This window comes from Leucoraja erinacea, chromosome 13, assembly GCF_028641065.1.
Source record: "Leucoraja erinacea ecotype New England chromosome 13, Leri_hhj_1, whole genome shotgun sequence".
Classification (NCBI taxonomy): domain Eukaryota; kingdom Metazoa; phylum Chordata; class Chondrichthyes; order Rajiformes; family Rajidae; genus Leucoraja; species Leucoraja erinaceus.
The window spans coordinates 39,551,564-39,577,845 of record NC_073389.1 but is presented as its reverse complement, the minus strand read 5'-3'; the positions used below and the strand labels follow the sequence as shown (position 1 = coordinate 39,577,845).

The following is a 26,282-nucleotide window of genomic DNA, read 5'->3' as shown; positions in this document are numbered from 1 at the left end:
ACACTAAAGTTGAGAACTCAAAGTCATGAAGAATTTTGATAAACAGAAGGAAGAGTTTCAACCTCAGCCAAAAGAAACAAATTTAGGATTTTAATCAGGATAACATTGATAACTTTATTGCTATTGTTTAAAATAGTGCTATACGATCTTTTATAGCAACCTAGAAGGTAGATAGGGCTTCCATTTAACATTTCATATGACCGACAGCATCTCCTGTACATTGGTTTTCAGTAGTAGAGCATGGTTGTCATCAGAGCTTGGCATTCGTGCACATGGAAGAAGTTTGGAGCAATGGAAGAAATAGAACAATACACCATAGACCGAGAGTCATGCTTGGATCACTGATGGTGATTTGGAATGGGATTGGAGAGGGGGGGAAATACAGCCATTGGTGCCACTGTGGCTTAACAACAAAAGGTAGGGAAAGGGATAAATAGCAAGGAACGGTATGAAAAGTGTTTGTTGGCACTGAATGAATTGTGGGGGGAGAACATTCAAGGGTGCGGGTGGATGGAGGACAAACGTCCAGTCCAGGACTGATGTGCAACAACCATGTTGCCCTAGCGGTTCCCAACAATGGCTGTTTCCCAGCATCAAGTCCCAGTTTTTCTCCAGTCCACCAAAAAGAGTACTGGATGGGAAATTGCATCCTTCAGCACACTCAATGTAGAGTTAAAGTTAGGGACATAAAGAAAACTCATGCTCAGAAATGCCTGTTCAAAATTTCAGAAATAAATGAAACGATGTTGCAATGGCCATTACAATATTTTGTTCTGGGGAAAATAAAAGCAATTTCGCATTGTACAGCAATAAGAAAAGTGAGTTGTTTAACTGAATTCCCAAACATACAATTTTATAATTGAGACAGGCAGACTGCCTTTTAAGTTGCTGTCATAAATTCATTTATGTCTCAGAGGAAAAAATATATAGCTAACTTTGGAAAATTACCTAATTAATAGCAGGGCAGTAGGGAGGCCCAGAATTTCACCTGTCACACTTCTGACACTTTTACCTCCAGAGAGGAAAAGCTTGGAGATGTCTTAATTGATTATGCATTTCATCAAAATTAAGCTTAACAAACACCAATCAGTCTGAAGAAGGGTTTCAGCCCAAAACGTCGCCTATTTTCTTCGCTCCATAGATGCTGCTGCACCCGCTGAGTTTCTCCAGCAATTTTGTGTACCTTCGATCTTCCAGCATCTGCAGTTCCTTCTTGAACACCAATCTGATCATGTAATGTTTTACTGAGGTATAAGCAAGAAAAGGTGCAAATTCCAAGAAAATATACCTTTGTTATACATGAGCAATATGCAATAGTCTCAAATTCACTGCTCATGCTATATGACCCAGCACAGTTTATGCAAACATTGAAATTTGAATTTTATTACAAATTAATTAAATTCCACAATGATATATGAAAATGGCTCCATGCAGGGCAAAAATCGCACCTCAGCTTTTCGTTCATCAAAATTTATGAAACTGGAGGAACCTATCCAAGACAAAATACTTTCACTCTGTCATTGAATGAAACAAATAATATTTTTGAATCATCATCTACTGCAAACAATCTTTAGTCTAGCTACATTTGGTTTGTTCTAAATATTTAAAACCAAAATAAAATCTTTGCATATCTTGCGTATAATAGAAGTGAATTATTCTGTTTTAGCAACAACCTCAACCTCAAGCATGAAACCAAGCATATGTTACTTTTCTTTATGCAAGATGTGGCAAATGAAATTAGTGTATTTTTCAGAACAAGACATGCGAGCAGTGACTCATATTACAAGCAACCAATTACCTGCGATCTCCTTGTCTTCTTTTTTACCAAGTTCAGGAGTTGAACTGAACGAGTGAGAAGTTTCAGAATTTGTTGGTATAGGGGCTAGAAGAAACAAAGAAAATCCTTTGTATCTTTACTATTTTGTTAACTTACCTTCTCTGTAATGTGATGTTACTCTTTTGTGAAATAAATAAATTAATGGCTCAAAACTGACAAATTTATTCACACAATAATGTATTGGCAATTGCATGCTTTATAATCTTGCAGTTCACAAATAATTGACTAAATGGTCTGAAATCTAATGATTTCCTATTTCCTTAAGACGTAAGAAACCACTCAGCCCATTGAGTCCACGCCAGTTCCAGAATAATCTCATCAGTGACTTCCCACACATTTTCCAGTAAGGTCCTACCCACCTTACGAATGCCAGACATATGTACAGCTGCCACGTATGAACAAGCATATGGGAGGATAGCGATATGGATTTGATAGCTGCTGCGAAGTTGCAGGTATCCTCCAGGTGAGAGAACTCAAGTTTGTGGCCCTTTTTCCGACGTGAACTGTTTGGGTTTCGAGTGTTCTCAGGGATGGAACCCCGAGGATGACCTGTGTACCCTTTCACATACCCATGAACTCTCTTGATTCTCCTGCCACCCAACTACATTGGGGGTAGTTTACAGTGGTCAAATAAATACCAACCAACGTGTCCTTAGGATTAGGATGTTGGAATAATGCAATGCTTTGCTGGCATCCCTGACCTAAAAGTAGCTGAAAAGGACATACACCAACTAGAAAACAAATTGTTCTCAGACATTGGCTGAATCCCAGCAGAGGTTCTAAATTCAGCAGAAAGAGATCTCATTCACAACTTCATCTCCCATATCTGGCGAGAGATCTCAGAGCACCGCAAATGTGCCAATCTTCAATTAAACAGACAAATCGTATTTCAGCAAACACACAGGATTTTCTCTAATGTCTGCCACAGGGAAAGTCCTCGCCAGGGCCTTCCCCAACTGCCTTGCCCCTATGACAATAGAGCAACCATCCAAAATCACAAAGTGAATTCCATCTGCCTAAATACACTACAGACATAACCTTCACCTTCAAAGCAAATGAAGGGAGACGCGTCAATAACTATATGTGTAAATACAAGGAACTGCAGATGCTGGAATCTTGCATAGAACACAAAGTGCTGGAGTGACTCAGCGTTCAAGGTAACATCATTAGTGTACATGGATAGGTGACGTTTCGGGTAAGGGCCCTGTTTTTATAACCTCGCAAAATTATTCGGACTGTCAACTGACACGCACTGAACATCATTTTATTCAAATTTGCTTAACCAGAAATTAATCTCCATCTTATTCTTCTTGTTCTTCTTCACGATAGCATGTAAGCCATGATCCTGATCAGCAGGTCACAACAGACATAATCCCTGGAAGATGACATCGAGAAAGATTGTATAATTGGCCCAACATTTTTGCTCAATCTTCCTCACTGCAGTGCTGCCCTTCGCTCCCAACAAGCTCTTGCTGTCGTGGTTCTAATTTGTAAGCCAAATGAAACAATTCAAATATATTGCCTCTGTTCTAGAAACAACATTGCCCCAGCTGGACCTCTCAATCGACGCTTGCAAATACATATATTAAGAGGTCCAAATCATTGTTGCCTTATCCTCTGTAGCATATTGTTAATATCTGCAAAGCAAACGTTCTCTAACAATCTTCTCCATGGTGTAACATAGACTCTTGTATCCTTCAGAGGGCCATGTCAAGGCCCTGAAAAGGACAGACCACTTACTGTACCTTGAGAACCATTCTCAATGAAGGCAGACATCAATTATGCCTTAATTTCACCAGGACAACCTTGGGCCACCCGAGTAAAAGTATGTTTGAAGATAAAGAAGTCAAAACTAGCACAAAGTGCATTGCCACCAGACAACAGGTGTAAGAGCCAACTACAGTATCTCCTATCAACTATCGATGGCAGAGTCAACAGCTCCCACCCACACTGGCCTCTGTAGCCACCCCAGACCTACAGAAATCTACAGGACATCCTCAATCCTGAAGAACTGTACAAGAGGAAAGAGAACAGTTATTAGCCAAACCATCATTCAGTTCTGTATCATGTATATTCTTGTGTTCATATTTTTGACAATTGGCACTACATCACAGTTTAACGCAAATACCTTTCAATTCCTGGTCTTCTGTGTTACCACGTTCAGATATAGGGGATTGATCTAATACACGAGTAATGCCAGAGTTTGTCAGGTTACGGTCTGCAAGGGACAACAAAGAAACCAAATACAAACATCACATTTTTCATGAGAATTTGCCCTTTCTGGACATTTGCTATACACCTAGATGAGTACAGAATCAAAGTCTCCCAAATCAAGAACTACAGATGTTATTCTATATGATCCGAAAATACGTGGAAAGGCATCTTATGATGAGGACATTATGATTCCACAATGGGTTATAGAAGATAGATTGGGCAAAAGTGTAGTTTAACATGGGTCAGTGTGAAGACATGCACTTCAGTACGAGGATTCAAAACATCAATTATTATCTAAATGGCGAGGGACACGGGAAATTGGTGGTTCAGAGGATTTTAGGCATTCTTGTGCATGAATCACAAAAATATAAAAGGCAGTTAAGAACGTAATTGGCATTTAGAATCTTGTGCAAGAGAGTTGAACTTTAAGAATAGGAAGGTTTTGTAAAGGTTGTGTTGATGGAGCCACACCTGGAATACTATGCAGAATTTTGGTTCCCTTACTTAAAAAAAGGATTTAGTGGCATTAGAAGCAGTTGAATAGAGATTCATCTGGCTAATCCTGGAATGAAAGAGTTGTCCTATCATGAGCTTGATAGTTTGGTCTGTATTCCTTAGATGGTTGAGGGTGACATTATTTCAGTAAGATACTAAAAGGGCTTTAACAGGGTAGATGCTGAAATATTTTTTCTAGTGGGAGAGTGATGAACAAGGGGACATGGTTACAAATGGAGCTGGTCACCTAAGTCCAAGGTGCACAGAAATGTATTTTCCCTGAGGGTAAATAATCTCTGCAATTCTAAATCCAGAGGTTGGTAGATCATTCGGTGTATTTATAGCGGAAATTGACGAATATTTGAAAGATTGAGTATTTAAAGGTTATGGGGAATTTACAGAAGTGGACGAGGCTACCATAGATGAGTCATCATCATAATGAGTGGCCAGCCAGGCTTGAGGGCCCTGGAGGCCCACGCATGCTCCTAATTTCTTGTGTTCTTGTACATAATATAATTTAGACATGCAAAGTTTTTAAAAGCAATGAGGTGCATGATATCTTGCCCAGGGTTTCATGCAAAACATAATATCATGCTAGCTGAGTGTACATTACACCAACATGCAGCAGGACAAACAATTGCTCAGCAACATTTCTGAATCAAGAACAAATGACTAAAACACATGTTGCTTTAGTTGAGAGTTTAAATTGATCACATAAACAACTTCTGATGAAGTGTCTCTCCACAGAGGTTGCATGATGACTAAATAATCTTCACAATACATTTCTATTTCAGATTTCCATAATCGGCAAATTTTTGGTTTCCAATTGACTTAAGTTAATTTATTTGTTTGGTTGATTGTGTATTATCTCTGGTGACAACATATTTATTAAATTTATTCATAAAACAAACAAAATCTTTGTATTTAAAAAATGCCGTGGTAACTCAGCGGGTCAGGCAGCATCTCTGGAGAACGTGGAAATGTGGCATTTCAGGTCAGGACCCTTCTTCAGATTTTGTATCATCTATTCCATTTATGTGAAACCCTGTTACTCATTAAATTGCTTTAACTGGACTCCTACTAAAGTTATATAACAATAATTTGTGTATGGAACAAAAGGAGGCTAATTTAAATATGGCCCACTCTTGCACATGACTACAATGTACGCAATACCCAAGAATTATATTAAAGCATTCGTAATGCCTCGCAGAGCAGCTGGGAATAATCCAATGCCAGTTGACTAGGTCAATCAGTTCTTGGGAAGGAGAAAGTAAGTGGGATTGAGCACGGTCAGCGGTAACCCATCGTAAAGTTGCAGAGTTGAGAAGAATAGTATTTTTCCAATTACGTGACTATAACCAATATTGACATTAGCACAGGCAACGTTCCCTAATTTTATGACAAGGAATCAACTAATGCAGTCAGATTATCCAGAATGAGTGTCATGTGTCAGACAGGTTCAGAAGTGAGAAAGCTATTATTTAAAGTTGAGAAATTATTGTCAAAATATGATATAAACTTTTGTATTTCTACAGCTGTAGGATAAGCTGACCAGCTACTCTCCATAACCTGGAAAGAAGGTCCAATAACAGGTTGTGCAGATGTTTGCTTCCTGGAAAAGACAATAATATTACTCACCTCTTGGTAAGTCCTTCAGATGTCCACCATTCACTATCAATGTACTCGTCTGGTAATGACCAAAATATCTACCTATGCTAATCCCATTTTCATTCAGCCTGTACCCTTGTATGGCACAGTGTTTCAAGAATTATTCCAAATATCTGTTAAAGATTGTGAGATTGCCTGCTTCCACCATCTTAGTGCATTCTCAATCGCATAGAAAATAGTTGCAGGAGTAGGCCATTCGGCCCTTCGAGCCTGCACCGCCATTCAATATGATCACGACTGATCATCCAACTCAGTATCCTGTACCTGCCTTCTCTCCATACCCCCTGCTCCCTTTAGCCACAAGGGCCACATCTAACTACCTCTTAAATATAGCCAATGAACTGGCCTCAACTACTTTCTGTGGCAGAGAATTCCACAGATTCACCACTTTTTTTGTGAAAAAAAATTCTCATCTCGGTCCAAAAAGACTTCCCCCTTATCCTTAAACTGTGACCCCTTGTTCTGGACTTCCCCAACGTCGGGAACAATCTTCCTGCATCTAGCCTGTCAAACCCCTTAAGAATTTTGTAAGTTTCTATAAAATCCCCCCTCAATCTTCTAAATTCTAGCGAGTACAAGCCAAGTCTATCCAGTCGTTTTTCATATGAAAGCCCTGCCATCCCAGGAATCAGTCTGGTGAACCTTCTCTGTACTCCCTCTATGGGAAGAATGTCTTTCCTCAGATTACGAGACCAAAACTGTACGCAATACTCCAGGTGTGGTCTCACCAACGCCCTGTACAACTGCAGTAGAGCCTCCCTGCTCCTATACTCAAATCCTTTTGCAATGAATGCTAACATACCATTAGCTTTCTTCACTGCCTGCTGCACCTCCATGCCTACTTTCAATGACTGGTGTACCATGACACCCAGGTTTCGTTGTATCTCCCCTTTACCTAAGCGGCCACCATTCAGATAATAGTCCACTTTCCTGCTCTTGCCACCAAAGTGGATAACCTCACGTTTATCCACATTATACTGCATCTGCCATGCATTTGCCCACTCACCCAACCTATCCAAGTCACCTTGCAGCCTCCTAGCATCCTCCTCACTGCCCCCCAGCTTAGTGTCATCCGCAAACGTGGAGATGTTGCATTAAATTCCCTCATCCAATCATTAATATATATATTGTAAATAGCTGGGGTCCCAGCACTGAGCCTTGCGGTACCCCACTAGTCATTGCCTGCCATTCTGAAAAGGACCCGTTTACTCCTACTCTTTGCTTCCTGTCTGCCAGTCAGTTCTCTATCCACATCAATACTGAACCCCCAATACCGTGTGCTTTAAGTTTGTGTACTAATCTCTTATGTGAGACCTTGTCGAAAGCCTTCTGAAAGTCCAGATATAACACATCCACTGGTTCTCCCTTATCTACTCTACTAGTTACATCCTCGAAAAATTCTATAAGAATCATCAGACATGATTTACCTTTCGTAAATCCATGCTGACTTTGTCCAATGATTTCACCACTTTCCAAATATGCTGCTATCCCATCTTTAATAACCGACTCTAGCATTTTCCCCACTACCGATGTGTGACTAACTGTTCTGTAATTCCCCGTTTTCTCTCTCCCTCCCTTTTTAAAGCTACCTTCCAATCCTCAGGAACTACTCCAGAATCTAAAGAGTTTTGAAAAATTATCACTAGTGCATCCACTATTTCTGGGGGTACTTCCTTAAGCACTCTGGGATGCAGCCTATCTGGCCCTGGGGATTTATCAGCCTTTAATCCATTAATACCTAACACCACTTCTCGACTAACCTGGATTTCACTCAGTTCCTCCATATCATTTGACCCCCGGACCTCTGTTATTTCCGGCAGATTATTTATGTATTCCTTATTGAAGACAGAACCTAAGTAGTTATTCAATTGGTCTGCCATGTCCTTGTTCCCCATGATCAATTCACCCGTTTCTGACTGCAAGGGACCTACATTTGTTTTAACTAATCTTTTTCTCTTCACATATCTATAAAGCTTTTGCAGTCAATTTTTATGTTCCCTGCCAGTTTTCTTTCATAATCTATTTTCCCTTTCCTAATTAAGCCCTTTGACCTCCTCTGCTGGACTCTGAATTTCTCCCAGTCCTCTGGTAGGCTGCTTTTTCTGGCTAATTTGTATGCATCATCTTTTGTTTTGATACTATCTCTGATTCCCCTTGTTATCCACGGATGCACTACCTTCCCTGATTTATTCTTTTGCCAAACTGGGATGAACAATTGTTGTAGTTCATCCATGTAGTCTTTAAATGCCTTCCATTGCATATCCACCGTCAACCCTTTAAGAATCAATTGCCAGTCTATCTTGGCCAATTCACGTCTCATACCCTCAAAGTTATCTTTCTTTAAGTTCAGAACCCTTGTTTCTGAATTAACTATGTCACTCTCCATCCTAATGAAGAACTCAAACATATTATGGTCACTCTTTCCCAAGGGGCCACGCACAACACAACTGCTAACTAACCCTTCCTCATTACTCAATACCCAGTCTAGAATCACATGTCACAGTTTTGGCAAACTTACCCATCTGTCAATAATGAGGAGACCTTGTTACAGTAATGGAATTACTGAAACCCCAATTAAATATACAATCATGCTCTTGAGTTTTGAAGACATGAATAGATTGTCATCATGGCCCCTGTTATAAGAGGATGAGCTCGAGATGATTCTGGAACATATATACAGATGAAAGCCTCTTTCGTGCAGCCACGGAATCCTTTGAATTAACCATTCTATGTTATGAGGTCTTGCTTCCATTCACCCGTATCTGCAACAATTTTCAAAAGCTGAATCCCAAAGATCAGATACTTACTTTCATTTGATGTGGATGAAGATGATCTCACTGACTAGGCAACTACTTTCTACTTTCCATATGTATTATTATAGTGTACTAATGTGATATTACTATACAAGTGCTCAAAGACGAGGTATTGGCAGTTTTAAAGCAAATGGAGATGGATAAATCTCCAGGGTCTGACCAAGTACATCCTGGGACCTTGTGGGAAGCTAGTGAGGAAATTGCAAAGGCTCTTGCAGAGATATTTGTATCATCATTACCACAGCTAAAATTCTGGTAGACTGAAGAGTAAATAATGTTGTAGCACTATTTAAGAAGGGCAGCAAAGCCAAGCCAGTGAACTACAGGCCAGTGAACCTGCGTTAGTGGAGGCATGTTGTTGGAAGGGATTCTTAGGGACAGGGTCTACCAGCATTTGGATAGGAGTGGAATGATTAGGAATAGTTAGCATGGCTTTGTGTATAAGAAATCATATCTTACAAATCTGAAAGAGATTTTTTGAAGAGACCATCAAAAAGATTGATGAGGGCAGGGCAGTGGACGTTGTCTATATGGAGTTTAGCAAGGTCTTTGATAAGCTTCCACATGGTAGGCTGACTGGAAGATTGTATTGAATGGAATTCAAGGTGAGCTGGCCAATTGGATTCAAAACTGGCTTGTAGGAAGGAGTCGAAGGCTGGTCGCAGAGGGTTGTTTATCTGATCGGTTCCCTGTTTATCTGATTGGAGGCCTGTGACTATTAATGTGCCGCAGGGGTCAGTGCTAGGTCCCTGGTTGTTTGTTATATACTTTAAAGATTTAGATGACAATGTCATTAATATTGTTAGTAAATTTGCAGATGACACCAAAATTAGTGATACAGTAGACAGTAAGGATGGATATCTAAGTTTACAACAAGAACTAGATCTGTTGGTTAGGTGGACCATGGAATGACAAATGGAATTTAACTGACAAAAGTATGGGGTGTTGCCCTTTGGTATGTTAAACCATGGCAGGACTTAGATAGTAAATGGGAGAGCCCTGGAGGGTGTTGCAAAACAGAGGGATTTGGGGGTTTGGTGCATGGTTCCATAAAATTCGCAAGTCAGGTGGTCTGTGTGGTGAAGAAGTCATTTGGCATGCTTGCCTCCATTGGGAAGGGAATTGAGCAGCAAAGTTGGGACATCATGATGCAGCTCAAAAAGACGTTGGTGAAACCCCACTTGTAGTAGTGTGTGCAGTTCTAGTCACATAACTATATGAATACAGCCTGTGGCTTTCAATGTCAGGTGCTCAGGTACAGTTTTCTTATATACTTCACTGGGAAGACATAAGTTTGTAACGTGGGGTGATCATGGACAGGATGAAATTTGGAAAATATGAAATACAATGTTGTGGTCATCCATAGAGACCAACTTAAAATATGTACACAAAGGAACACAAAGGAATGCTAATATTAATTAGAACAATACACATGTACAGTATTTATTGCAATTGTAGGTACAGGATATTTCTAATGCTGAATACTACAGCCATGTCTCAACTAGTGATTTTTACAGAAATGATTTAATTTGTGCTGGAGATGCCCCTACACAAAGCTGGTGAACATGGAAGGGAAATAATCCAAACCTGCGCATGCTGGTGGATCCAGGTGCAATCCATTTACTTCATGTGAGTTACTGACTTACCCACACGGCAAAGATGTGCAACGAAGCATTTAGCAGCTTTATTTTCCTCCTTAATCCAATTCATTGCAACAGTACTTGCCTTCACCCAACTGACTCACTTTTGACCCCACTGAAGGTATCACCTTATTTTAGTTTTAACTGACTCCTGGTGAGATTCCTGTCATTAAGTTTGCTCCTGATGAATATAACTGAGAAATTGTTCTAAACTTTCCACCTAGTCTAGCTTTGCTAGACACCAATGATGTAATGCTATTCCTAGCATCAGCTTTATTTGGGAAAAGTTGATGGAAAATTTGACTTAAGACATTGCTCCAAAATTAATACAGTTACCCCAAGTATCAGCAGGTCTTTATTTCTAATGCAGCCATCTTTTAGTTCACTTGCTGCCTCCTCTATTACCGTCAACTCAAAAGCTGTGGTCAAGGAAACTATTTTCTCTGCAACCTCCTGCTGATATTTCATAATTTCCTGGCATAGTTGGTATCTGGATATCACAAAATGGATAAAGGTATTTGGTTTCATTGGTCAGCTGTTTGTCTGTTCAGCAGCAATAACACACTCTAAAAGTCAATTCCACCTTAAAGAGCCCAAGCTTAATTTCCAACTATTTTCTGGTATAAAGCCCCTGAAAACAGATTTAATATGCATTATTATTCAAGCATTGGACATTTTTAAAAACCTGTCTTCCATGAGATGTCAGCAAGTAGAAAGATCTGTAAAACCCTCCAATTTGTAACTGGAAATGAAATTGGGCTCAAACTCTCTGCAAGTGGTGAGTCAGCAGGGATTCAGCAGTGCAAGGAAAAAAAAGTCAAAACTTACCTCATATGTATTCGCTGTCACTTTACTATTAATTGCCAGCTCAATCCTCAACAATGAGGCCTGAATGATAACAAGGCCTAATGAGCCATGTGGGGAGGCAGAATTTGTTTTCAATAAAACATTGAGAAAATTGTTCAATAGCAAGCCAAACATGATCAAAACTGTGAGGGGTTTTGAATAACCAGCCTGGTACTTCTGATCCAGTGTCAATTCTAATACTGAGTGATGAGATCACAACTTCCAGCACTGGCATGTGCCCAAGTCAGCAGTGATATCTGCTGCCCTCCTGCTGTTGACTGCTCTTATGCTGCATAGGTGAACTCATGGAGTCCAACAGGGAAGTCTGACTGCTGAGCCTGCATTAAGTTAAATGTGGTAGATGTTAAATGAAGAGTAGAGGTCAGTTTCTGGGGACAGGTTTAGTAGTTATTTATTTATTTGTTATTTGGTAATGTCAATGTTTTTAGTATGTAAATATGACGAGAATAAGAATTAAATTGTGGTGGGTGCAGGATTAAGTGTAAAATAAGTTCTCAGTGGTGTATGCAGACGTGGTGGGACGTAGAGCTGTAGGACATGTTTCCCCGCTGTATGTCTCTGATTCTATGACGCTTGCGTTTGAATGTTAAATTTAAACTGGTCCCAAATGTTAGTGAACATTTGCAAATATCAAAGCCATTTTCTGAGTCCAAATGGGTATCTGCCAAAACTCCCCCTCTGCTCCCCTCAGCCATGTTGTAGAGCCGGGATCCGGGCTTGCAGAGGAAGACTGTATCTAGCGACTTACCAGAACAAATGGCGTAGCTCAGCGGCAAAGAGCCATTAATTGTGAGACAGCAGAAAACCTGCCCCGTTACAAATTCAAAATTACAAATTAACATCAGTTAAGAACATTTCAGAAGAAACTATTAAAAATGTTCAACCAAACATTTAATTTTGAAAAGTGTAAATTATAAGATACTAACCTTGTTCCCTCTCAGCTGTTTGTCGCAATACAAATGAATGGAATTGTTCAGATATCAGATTCCCCAGAGTATGTGATGTGAAACTACACAACCATGTCATTTTCTGTTTGACTCCATGATCATTTCCGGAAGTGGCGGTGCTGGTGAACGGCTGCAGCTCGCCTGCAGTCCGTTTGTCTTTACTTTTTTGTGTTGTTTTTTTTTTTTTTTCTGTTTTGTCTAGTTAAGTTTTTGGTTTTTAGGTTGTGTTTATGTGGGGGGTGGGGGGTTGAAACGGGGCTTGCTGTCTCTCCCTTCGGGGGAATGCGACTTTTTTGTCGTATCCCCCTTCTCTGCCTATGTCTGCGCTGAGGCCTAATGGCGGAGCTGGTGACCTCGAGACTCCGGAGGCAGCCAGTCAGGACTCACCCTGGGCTCGCTCCCATGAGGGTGGCCCAGCTCGGGGCTGGAACGGCGCTCCCGTGAGGGGCTGTGACGTTCCCGTGAGGGCGGCGTGGCGAGGGGTTGAGACACTCCCGTGAGGGGCTGTGACGCTCCCGTGAGGGCAGTCTGGCGAGGGGTTGAAACACTCCCGTGAGGGGCTGTGGTGCTCCCGTCAGAGTGGCCCAGCTCGAGGGTGGAACGCAGAGGGAGAAGAGGAGGGAAGAGACTGCAGCCCTAAGATTTTTGCCTCCACCACAGTGAGGAGGTGCTTGGAGGATACACTGTGGTGGATGTTAATTTGTGTTTAGTGTTGTTTATTATTGTATGATTGTATGTATGACTGCAGGCACGAAATTTCGTTCAGACTGTAAGGTCTGAATGACAATAAAGGAATTCAATTCAATTCAATGAGGTATCCAATATTGGAGCACAATGGAGTCAGAAGGGCAAGTCAATCAAGCTAGGATCCAAAACTAAGTAATACTAAAGCAGGGAAATGCCCAGTATTAATCAGCATTTCCCTAAACATTCTGGTCCATTTTCTAGTTAGTAAGAATAGCAAAACTAATTATTAAATCTGAGAAGCACAGCAGATTAATTTCCTGACAAAATCTACACAGCATAGCCATGATAATGAAAGAAACAATGAGTGGATGCAACAACAAAATCCAGCATTGTGAGACACACACTTGCTGTTGATGCAATTATCTAACCATTCTTTCCATAGTTCCTAAACACAAACATAGCCAAACACTACCTTTATAATCCATGCAATGTATGACAGTGCCCAGCAAGTATATTTTACAGATGAGCAATCAAAAGAACTCCATGCACTATACACTTACACTACATACCCAGTATAATTTTCAAATAAATAAACTTGAGGTCATTGTGGTGTAGCATAACTTTAAAATGGACATTCAGTCTCAATATCAAATGAGTATCACTTTAGCCATGCATTAAAATGCAAATATAAATAGATGATCGCTGATTTTGCAGCATAAATACTTATTAAACTAAATGTCAATTCACTAGCTGTTATTTTTTTAATGTACAATGTTGCATCTTAGGTTTCTTTAAAGTGAATATACCTTAAGGATACAACACAAATTGTAAATCACCAAAATAACAGAATTCTAGAATGGGTTACATAAAATATTATCAAACCTATCAATTCTGCATAACATTATGTAGCATCATTACTATTCACACCACAATTTACCACAAGTACCTGTGAATGTCTTGTCTTCTATGTGGTCAATCTCAGAAACAGGGGTTGGAATAAACACATGTGAAGTGTCAGAGATTGGCAGTTTATGTTCTGTAAAGGATGACAAAGAAACCAAATACAAATCTTGTGTCTTTACCCAGAAGAGTAATAACCTGCCTATTTGGCATCTGAAACATTTGTGTCTGTTTTTGTATTGGACCAATATGTTTATTTCAATCTAGCCAATGAATTGATAAGAAATCTGAATGTTTTATCTCCAACACTAGCTGTGGACCCCCGATGATATTCCTGGTACATATTATTATAGACAGTTATTCCATCTGATTTCTTGCACTAGTTTTGAACATAAACCAAACTGGTCTTTTATATTTCATACGTTATTCACCCTAAAGACCACTTGTTAATGATTCCATAGTATCTCATGCACATCAGCTTTGCCATAGTTAAAATACTCTGCTGCAGCTGTTTAATTTAATATGGTCAAATATAAATAATTACCAAGCACACTTCAAGCAAATTGCTGTAGATAATTCCACTAAATTAATTGTATAAATGTATTTAAATTGTCAGACACAACAGCTAATAGAAAAAAAATCATGCAAAATGCAAAAGGTGAATGTGCATAAAATGTCTTCCATGGTCAGTATTTATAGCACTATTATTTAGAGCCTGATAGCTTTTTGAATACCTGTCTGTTTTTTCTCTCCTGCATTATAAACATGGGTTGGATTAGACAATTTTGCAGTCTTAGATGTTGAGAGTTCATGGTCTGTAACAAATAACAAATATACCAAATGAAATAAACCAAGTGAAAAGCATGCAAGGGTGGTTGTGTGCACTTTCATAAATGTAGTGGCTATTCCAAAAGAATAAAGAAGCTTCCATGTAAAATTCTCCCAGTCCTTTCAGAGGAGAGATTTTATTCCAATCCAAATAACAAAATAACTTAGAAATACAGTTTTTGTTAAAAATAAAAATTGAGGTAATGGAATCATAGTGTTCTACAGCATAGCGACAACCAAAATGCCTACCATTTACCTCCATTAGACCCATAGCCCTCTACTCCTTTTCTATCCCAGTAACTGTCCATAAGCCTTTTAAATGTTGTAAAGATAGCGGAGTCAGGGGATATGGGGTACATATTGGGGATGATCAGCCATGATCACATTGAATGGTGGTGCTGGCTCAAATGGCCTACTCCTGCACATATTGTCTATTGACTTGTAGTTCTGTTTGCCTCCACCACTTATCCTGGCGGTTGGTTCATTATGCAAAAAACCTGCCCTTCAGATCACCATTGCTTCTGGAACGTCATTCGAGGCTAGCAAAGATACATAACTCTCCTTGGAGCCCCAGCAAACACCACTGTTTTGAATATAATCTAAGAATAGAATCAGGCCCGGGGCATTTAACTGTCTTAATATGTTCCAAAATTCCCTTCCACATATGAACATGTTGTAAAATAGCAACATATTCCTCCTCTAACTCCTCTCTCTCTCCATCCTCTACATCTTGCTCAAGGTGAATACCGATGAGAAATATTCATTTAGGAACCCACTCATATCCTCTGGCTCCCCATGTAGATTTCTCAGAGAGGTCACATTCTTTCCCGGATTACCCCTTTACTTTGAACGGTAAAGGTTTGAGGATTCACCATAGTCCTGCTTGCTAAGGCCATTTCATGTCTCCTTTTTGACCTCCTAATTTTTTTTTTTAATTTAAGATATATCATTGAGTGTTACATCAGAAATGAAGGGACCTTGTGTATGAATGACATACAATTCACATCCTGAAGTGTGAGTATCAACTTCCCCATCCAACCCTCAACTGGCCCGGTGGTATTACTAGAGCTGTACAAAATTACTAGAAAATGGCCATTTTTGTCTCTTACAGGGGAAAAAATAATTTTTCAGTTGCACCATGTTGAAAACACTCAGCAGCTTATGAATTAATTTCTTCTCTTTGTTATAGGACATTAATGTATCACCATTGCTGAATTGGCCCTACAACGACATTCTAAGGACAAGCAATTAATTCAAATGTAACCATGCATAAAACATTCAAAATTATCTTTCAAATAATATCAAATCACAATAATGTTGTGGACGACTGTACTGGTTGCAGGTTGAATACAACTTCTAACAACATTAATACCAGTAATTTCAAGATAATCGGCCGCGCGCTGTTAAATACAACCATTAACTAATATTTTTGCAGACAATCAATAACAGCAACAAAAGTTAAACTTTCTCCTTGATGTTCAGGACAATTACATTAGAAATATTCAAAGCAAAAGTGTACATGATTTAAATGGCAATAGACAATCCATGCATTAAAATGTTGTATTACCATCCAGCACACTACGACAAATCAGACACAACAATTTGACAAACACTTTATAGCCAAGCACAGCATCTAAATTTCTCCAAAGATGTGCTGCACAAATAGTCCAACAGAAATAAGCAGAATCACTAAATCCCATGAAATGAAGAGCAGTGTCATCATTTCATATCGTTTTTGTTACAAGTTGCAAGCAAGACAGTGCACTGACTTGTCAAATACATTCAGACACAAGTGAATTATACCACCATTCAATTATAAAGTCAAATGGCATTTTAGAATGTGTCCTAAATTCCTGTTGCATAAGGGCATATTGCCATATATAGTTACTAGGTACTGATTTCCTAGATTCACAAAGGCACGAATATTGCCAGAATGTCAGTAAATCTTAGCAAATTCAGATTAGGAGATTCCAATCATCATCTCAGGAATGTCGATGACATTGGCGAGGTTCAACTGGGCTGGTTCAAGGGGTTAAGATGGAATCCAGATACAAAATCCTCATGGTATTTTGATGAACATAGCAGTAGTACCAGGTATCATCACTGTATCAATATACTGCATTTGTTTTCATAATTTTAATATTGAAGCTAACCATGAATTACACAACTAATAATAGTTTTGATATACTAAACTACGTTCAATAGAAAGTGGTGACCAATTAATCCGGTATTATTCGAGAAGAATCATGTACGAGAACAATAATGAAAAGTATGTGCTATATAATTTCCATTGCATGAAATCCAATCATTATTCGATAAACTTCTCAACAAAATAGTTCTGATCAGCGGACAGCACATTTACATCTAAGCCATGTATAAACTCAATGAAATATGCACAATAACCCAACAAAAAAAGCAAAATACATAAAACAAAGACATAGAATTACAACGCATTGCTTATGTCACATGGGCCGTGATACAACATTGTAAGCTGCAAGCAATATAGTGCATTGACAATCATAACGCACGTAACTGTAAAAGCGTGTGGTAGCACTTGCTGCATGTGCCCTAAATTTCCATCACTATAACACAAGCTTAAGTCATAAATATTGTTAAAGGTACCTGTACCTTCAGTATCACTTATCTGAGCATGCTCAGGTTCTGGGATTGGATTGATCACATTAGCAATATCAGTGACTGGCAGCCCACCGTCAGGCATTAAAGTGAACACGCTAGTAGTAGCTTCTGAGACTTTCACCTCATGGTCTGAAGAGATAAGAAGGAAGCTGGATACAAAATACTGGTTTTCTCACGTTTATAACTAGTTATTCTCATGATTAATATTGAATTATAGGACTATTATGTACCAATTTCGCAAAATTATTCTTATTCATTTCACATAATTAATTTGTATGGATAGCGTGAAACCATGAACTAACCAGTGTATAATACACTGTGTACAAATTCAATATTAACCAGCAATAGTATAACAGCACAAAATAATGTTACTATCCATAAACATTATAGTCATGAGCAGTTGATTTACAATTTTGTCCAAATAATACGAAAAAGATTTTAAAAATTGCTTCATTCCAAGACGCATTTAGTGAATTTCACAGTTAATTTAAACTGTGGCACGACTATCAAATGCACTTCACAAACCTGTAACCTAAATACCAATAAAACGGCATGGCCTAACTTTCTGCTACAGGTACATATGTACAAACCTCAGTTTGTGTATATCAATTATTCCATTGCACAGTCCACGCTCAAGGCACAAATAGGGGCAGCCACACCTGGAACCTTAGCATCCCAAAGTTAGAATGTTCAGGACTCAATATGGAATTGCACACATTAGTAATGTTAATAGCATTTTTCAATCTGGGATGTTACATATATTAGGCGTGTCAGAGGTTGTCACCTTGTGAGTTGAAGGGATAAGGAAGAAAATAGTGTTTTGGACAAAAAATCATTTTACTGGGCATCGTCAAATTGTGACAATGTTTTACAATTTATCTTATTGTGTATTCAAGTGGAACTATGAATAATATAAAAGTATCAAATTAACATGTTCACCAATTAAATTTAATGGTAATAAAAACATTACAGTGATATTGCCACTTCATGCCAATCATTGTTTCCCCAAATCAGTACTAATTTAATGGCAAATAATCTTCGCAAATTCATGGCCATGATTGGCTGACAATGTGCTGCCCAGCTAGAGTACAATGAGAATAAAATAATCACAATGCATGAAATTCCAGGAAACATCAATACTCAAAGCACAAATGCTCATTATCTGTTATCTGAGCACAATCAGGTTCTAAACCTAATTATATTAGATGTATCAGTGTCGAAGAACTCATGGTCTGGCTCTAAAATAACCAAATTTGGAGTGTCAGATGTTGGCATTTCAGTCTGATAGGATGCAAAGGAAGCATGAAATACAGGAAATTAAATTATCCTGAAGGATCTAACCCTGAAAATTACTTCGCATCTTATGCACCATTTGGATTTGTTTTAAAATGATACAAAAATGATAAAACACAGCATGCACCGATGGATTGACAAATATCGTTCAATGAGCAGAGATGAGCACATTTTTGCCCCATATCTCGCTCATCTATGTATCCATGTACGTTCACACGCACCTCTTCTAACCTCATCTACTGCATTTTGGTGTTCCTGTTGTGGCATCCTGTACATCGACGAGACTAAGTGTATACTTGACAACCATTTCGCTGACCACTTGCACTCAGTCCGCCATGGACTACTGGATGTCCCGGTTGCAAACTATTTTAACTCCCCTTCCCATTCCCACACTGACCTCTTTGTCTTGGGCCTCCTCTATTGCCAGAGTGAGGCCACACACAAACTGGAGGAACAGCATCCAATATTCCCATTTGGGTAGTTTACAATCCAACAGTATGAACATTGAATTCTCCAATTTATGGTAACCTCTAACTAACTTACACCAAACATCCCCCACTGCTCCACCCCTTCCCACCCCTGTGCCCCACCTGGACTCCCACCTATTTGTATCCTCCCCCCTCCACCTACGTTTCTCCCTCTGGCTTCACATTGCACAACTCTTCAAACCAGTCTCAGATCTGTTCTTATCTCTGGCCTTTGTTCTAACTCCCTATTGCTTATGTCGCCCTATTGCCTCTCCCCTTTTCCAGCCACTTTCTCCCCCTCAACAATCAGTCTGAAGAGCCCTGAAACAAAACGTCGGGTAACCATGTTTTCCAGTGATGCTGCCTGACCTGCTGAGTTACTCCAACACTTTGTGTCCTTTTGTGTATTAACCAGCATCTGCAGTTCTTTGTTGCTCGTATGTGTATGTGACAAATAAACTTGACTTGACCTGACTCCAAGTGTCTTTCAAACACTGTTATAGTACATGCCTCAACTACCTCCTCTGGCAGCTCGTTCCATATACCCACCACCCTCTCAGAGTGGAAAACGTCACCCCTCAGTTTCCTATTAAATTTTGTCCCTCTCCCCCTGAACCTTTATCCTATGGTTCTTGATTCCCTTAACCAGGCTAAAAGATTGTGCATCCACACTTTCCATTCCCCTCATAATTTTATACGCCTCATCCCTCATCCTCCTACACTCCAATGAATAAAGTCCCAGTCTGTCCAACCTTTCCCTATTTTCAGGTCCTCAAGACCTGGCAATATCTTTGTAAATCTGCTTTGCATTTTTTCCAGCTTAATGACATCTTTCCTATCGCATGTCACTAAAGCTGAACACAGTACTCCAATGGAGCGTCACCAACGTCTCCAATTACTCATCAATTTCTTGGTTTGACAACTGCTTAGCCCAAGACCGCAGGAAGTAGCAGAGAGTTGTGGATGCAGCCCAGTCTATCATGCAAACAAAACCTCCCTTCCCATCACCACCATTGCCTCCATCTACTGCACGCTGCCTCAGGAAAGCAGCCAATATAATTAATGTCCACCCAGGCCCACTTCATTCTCTCTTCTTCCCTCTCCTGTTGGGAAGATGAAACAAAAGATTCTAGAACAGCACTATCCCTGTTATTATCACTTCCTTGAAGAGACCTTGAAAAAACGAAGCGTGCGTTGCTGATCTCCCCATCTATCTCATGGTGGCTCTTGCACTTTTTATTATTACCACTTTCTCTGTAGCTGCAACAATATGTTTTGCACTATGTTTCCTTTATCTATTAGCATTACATACACATTTATGACTTGATTGTACTTTTGTATAGTATAATTTGACTGGTTAGCATGCAAAACAAAGTTTTTTTACTATATCTCTGCACATGTGATAATACACATGATTTCAAGAGTGAGAAGCTCTATGTTGCTCATTTCATACTGTTTGTGACATTGAATAAGTCGCATGCATGTTAATTACTTTACTATCAAAAACACTTTGCACCCATTGAACAAGGAAGGCAGCAATTCTACAAGTAAGGTAATTTCTTGTCACCTTATAACAAACCTCAACATGAAAAGCACACACATGAAGGCAGAAGTACCTTTAACTTCAGTATCTTTTACATTAGCACGTTCAGGTTCTGGGATTGGATTGATCATATTAGGAGTATCAGTGAGTGGCAGCACATAGTTCGGCATTAATGTGACCACAAACGGAATATCTGAGCTTGGCACCTCATCATCTAAAGAGATAAGAAGGAAGGCAGAGAGAAAATGTGTAGTCTCACAAGGAAATTATACTTGTTGTTTAAAGTAATAGTTTTGAATTCCTGCATAAAAGGAATACAATTTAATTAATAATGTTACTTTGCACACAATTATCAAATAGATACAGTGCCCTCCATATTATTTGGGAAAAAGACCCATCATTTATTTATTTGCCACTGTACTCCACATTTTGGGATTTGCAATAGAAAATATCACAATGTGGTTAAAGTGCACATTGTCAGATTTTATTTAAGGCAATTTTTATACATTTTGGTTTCACCATGCAGTGTTTATACATAGTCCCCCCATTTCAGGGCACCATATTGTTTGGGACACATGAGTTACAGGCATTTGTATTTGCTCAAGTGTGTTTAACTGCCTCCTTAATGCAGGTATAAGAGAGCTCTCAGCATCTAGTCTTTCCTCCAGTCTTTCCATCACCTTTGGAAACTTTTATTGTTGTTTATCAACATGAGGACCAGAGTTGTGCCAATGAAAGTCAAATAAACCATTATGAGACTGAGAAACAAGAATAAAACTGTTAGAGACATCAGCCAAACCTTAGGCTTACCAAAATCAACTGTTTGGAACATCATTAAGAAGAAAGAGTGCACTGGTGAGCTTACTACTCGCAAAGGAACTGGCAGGCCAAGGAAGAACTCCACAACTGTTCCTCTCTATAATAAAGAAACATCCCCAAACACATGCCCAACAGATCAAAAACAGTCTTCAGGAGTTAGATGTGGATATATCAATGACCACTGTCGGCAGAAGACTTCATGAACAGAAATACAGAGGCAACATTGCAAGATACAAACCACAGGTTAGCCGCACAAATAGGATGGCCAGGTAAATGTTTGCCAAGAAGTACTTAAAAGAGCAACCACAGTTCTGAAAAAAGGTCTTGTGGACAGATGAGATGAAGATTAACTTATATCAGAATGATGGCAAGAACAAAGTGTGGAGGAACTGCCCAAGATCCAAAGCATACCACCTCATCTGTGAAACCCAGTGCTGGGGGTGTTATGGCCTGGGCATGTATGGCTGCTGAAGGCACTGGCTCACTTATCTTCATTGATGATACATCTGCTGATGATAGTAGCATAATTAATTCTGAAGTGTATATACACATCCCACCTGCTCAAGTTCAAACAAATCCCTCAAAACCCATTGGCCGGCGGTTCATTCTACAACAAGACAATGATCCCAAACATACTGTTAAAGCAACAAAGGAGTTTTTCAAAGCTGGAAAAGGTCAATTCTTGAGTGGCCGTCAATCACCCGATCTGAACCCAATTCAGCATGCCTTCTATATACTGAAGAGAAAACTGAAGGGGACTAGCCCCCAAAACAAGCATAAGCTAAAGATGGATGCAATACAGGCCTGGCTGAGAATCATCAGAGAAGACACCCAGCAACTGGTGATGTCCATGAATCGCAGACTTCAAGCATGCAAAGTCTATGCAACAAAATACTAAACATGACTACTTTCATTTACATGACATTGCTGTGTCTCAAATATTATGGTGCCCTGAAATGGGGGGGGGACTATGTATAAACACTGCTTTAATTTCAACATGGTGAAACCAAAATGTATAAAACTGGCCTTTAGTAAAATCTGATAATGTGCACTTTATCCACATGTGATTTTTTTTCTATTACAAATCTCAAATTGTGGAGTACAGAGACAAATAAATAAATGATGGGTCTTTGTCCCAAACATTATAGAGGGCACTATATTCATTTGATATTATTCACAAAGCATAATCTAGTACCAGGAAATCCATGAAGCAGGGTTGCTGCCATTTGAGAAACGCAATGTTTCCATCCAGTCGCAATGACAGGTTAGCACAAAACAAAGCCTCTATTTCCAGCTATGTAAGAATGTTGCCCAAATGATAGAGGCATCCAACACAAAAACAGGCCTACCAGGTCAAAACCAACCGTCAAATACTTAACCATACCAATCCCATTTATCAACACTTAGTCTCCAACCTTCTATTCTGCCTGGAAACATCAAATTGCAGCCATCCATTGGATGGATCCACCTCCCTCCTTCTCCCCCCCCCCCCCGATATACTCACCAACCCTCTTACTCCCCCACATTAAACTATTATTATTAAATCCCATCTATTAGCGACAGACCCAATTTACCAGTTAATCAAACTCGTTCTGTTAACTAAGACTATTCTCCTTACTATCAACAAACTTCTTTACTCTCATTAGTATTGCTTTTCTTAACTGTCTTTTTTATCACACGCCTAAGATTCCAACATCAACATCTGATGAAGATATGCAAAAGATTTGTCAATTTGGCTCAACATTAAACAGGTTATATACATGAATACTTGCAACTTTAACACAGATTTAACTGTAAAAGCTTGTACAGCATGTGGCCTTAGTTTCTGGCACTCTTATAGAAACCTCAGCGTGAATTTATTATTATTTTATCTATTTCTCATTACACACTCAACGCACAAATGTTATCAAAGGTACCTGCAACTTTAATATCTCCTATGTCTTCAGACTTGGTTATGGGATTGAGGATATTAGGAATGTCAGTAGCTGGTGGATCAGAGTCTGGGATTAAACTGAACATGTTAGAAGTTGGCACCTCATGGTCTGAGGGAATAAGAAGAAGCCAGGTACAAATTTTAATCTTGCCTGAAAATGTTTTTATATCGTTTTGATGTACACAATTGTATTCCTGTACATTATTACACTGCAACAATGTAGAATAATTAATCTAACTACTAAATTACTAAATGTATTCATGTCAAGTGATGAACTACACTAATTGGTAATACATTTTTACAGTACCAAACTAATCGAATGTTATGCCTAATTAATCCAAGTTACTCAAAATGATTTAAACAAATGGTATGACAATAGATAAACCATGCAGTAATATTTTTCCACTATGAATAATACTTTTTAGCACCACAATATTCACAAAGAGTAATAAAACAACAGACACTCCATGCAGCAGCAATGTTCCTACTACAGAAAAGTGATTTAGCATTTAATAAACATTACAACAGAATAGCCGAGAGCTGGTTGAATTCCATGCAGGTAGTGTATGGATAATCACAGACACTTTGCAGACAAGTAATCCAAACAAACATTTAACAGTGTACACATGGAATAGCAGCTTCAGAACTTTGCTTAACAATCTGGTACTTTGGCACAATCCTCTCCCTGTACATGGTTATTTATTCTTAAACTCACTTTCATGACAAAAATATTGCGATTAGTATGATTTCGATTTAGGGATTGGATGAATTACAATAGGAATGTTACTAAATACTAGATCAGAGCCCGAGTTTAAACTAAACAGGGTAGGAGGTGCAATGGTTGCCTCTATTGACTTTTCATGGACTCCAATGGTGTAGCATAAACCTCTATACATTTTCTAACCATTTGATACATGGATAGGAAAGACTATTGGATGGAAAGAGGGACACAGGCAAATTTGTGTCTAGCTTAGCTGGGTCTTAAATTCATTTTTAGAGGGTCAATGTATTTTGGATCTTAAATGTAATATAATTATTTTGCAAATGTATATTGACTTTTTTTTTTAAACAAGTTCAAAGTGTTACTAACAATTTGCAAATGCCCAACACATTCAGTCAACAACAGCTGACACATTGACATTAAATAAGCTGTCAAAGACATCTTGTGTGTGCAATGAGCAGTCTATGCACAGACTCAGTTGGTAGTTATGCCAAGGCACTGGGAGCTGAGACTTTGTGAACACTGGGTCATGGACCATACTGGAACTGTGTAACCCCGGGGCATGTAGCCAGTGATTTCAGCGCAATAAAAAATGTGCCCCAATTATTGATTAATTCATTCAATAATACGCCAATAATACACCAACTGCACCCCCTCCACACACACCTGGATCTCCTGCCATCAGGCAAGAGATATCGTAGCATCAAAGCCCGGACTACCAGACTGCTAAACAGCTTCCTGCCACAGGCTGTGAGGCTGCTAAACAGTCACCCCACCTGATTCTGCGGCTTTGCACTGACATTTTAATAACTCTGGCACTGGCCACTCAAATCAGCTGCCCTGGACATTTTAATGACTGTTTTTACTGCATTTTAATGTTGCTGTTTTACCTGCTTTTATCTATTTATACTGTTTCATCAGGGACTGGATTGTTTTTACTGTTATTATGTGTGAAATGTTTTAAGTTTCATGGGCGATGCTCCGGTATTCCCAGGGAAACGTCTTCCCATTTTGCACTGTACAACTGTTGTTTTGCAAGATGACAATAAAGGTTGATTGATTGATTGATTGATTGATTGACAATAAAATCTGATATATATGGTATGATGAGAAAGTTCATGAGCAACATTCTTTCCACTATGTCACAGCTAATTATTACTTAATACACTTTTCAACAATATTGTCATTGGTGAATGAACAAACACTTTACAGCTAAGCAATCCCTAAACTCAGTAAAACGAGGACATTGACAAACTAACCTAACAAAGGTAAGCATAAAATACAAATTTTAAGAAATATGAAGTGGATTTCCCCTAAACTGTGCCACAACATTGAATGAACGGCATGCAAGACAGCATGTTGATATATTTTACACACATGCAATGTGAACACTGATTACACGGGGATTGTGTGGCATAGCATTAAAAGCATGCACGCTAAACTTCTATTGCTTTAGCACACACCTAAACAACCAAGGAACAAATATTGGCAGAAATACCTGTAACGTCAAATTCTTTTATCTTAGTGCGCTCAGTTTCTGGGATTGGATTGATCACATTAGGAGTATCAGAAACCAGAGGATTTAGGCCTGTTATTAAAGTAAGCACTTTAGGAGTGCGAGAAGTTGAAACCAAGTGGTCTAAAGGGATAAAAAACAGAATTCTTATTTTCTGAATCTATGTTGTTTCTGTGAATAATATTGAAAATGCTAGACATCGTAGTTATGTATTGATGCAGCACATCTGTTCTTACAGTGCAATAAAACTAAATATGCAAAACTAATGTAAACATGAATAATACTTTTCATAAAGTGCAAAATCAAATGAACATGAAGCATTGCCTCATGAACTCAACATTACTCAAATGATCAGATATAAGAACAGATGCTCCATGCCACAAAATATGCCCAAGAGAAGTTGATAGACTTTGCTGGTCTCTAAATGTCATGAAATAAGAAGCATGGCCAAATAATT

The 26,282-nt window shown here is 39.0% G+C and overlaps 1 protein-coding gene across 6 annotated transcripts in view; it reads right to left on the bottom strand.

The window, feature by feature from the left end:
• LOC129702901 (mucin-2) overlaps positions 1-26,282 on the bottom strand; it is a 239,405-nt gene that overhangs the window by 72,324 nt on the left and 140,799 nt on the right. For 5 of the 6 annotated variants that reach the window (XM_055644987.1, XM_055644980.1, XM_055644981.1 and 2 more), the window contains 8 exons: positions 25,808-25,948; positions 23,572-23,697; positions 20,910-21,050; positions 17,525-17,662; positions 14,803-14,883; positions 14,115-14,204; positions 3,966-4,055; positions 1,799-1,882 (listed from right to left, as the gene is read on the bottom strand). In XM_055644987.1, the coding sequence (XP_055500962.1) occupies positions 1,799-1,882; positions 3,966-4,055; positions 14,115-14,204; positions 14,803-14,883; positions 17,525-17,662; positions 20,910-21,050; positions 23,572-23,697; positions 25,808-25,948 (891 nt within the window). The remainder of the gene's footprint in view (positions 1-1,798; positions 1,883-3,965; positions 4,056-14,114; positions 14,205-14,802; positions 14,884-17,524; positions 17,663-20,909; positions 21,051-23,571; positions 23,698-25,807; positions 25,949-26,282) is intronic. The other variant, XM_055644983.1, reaches the window with a different exon arrangement.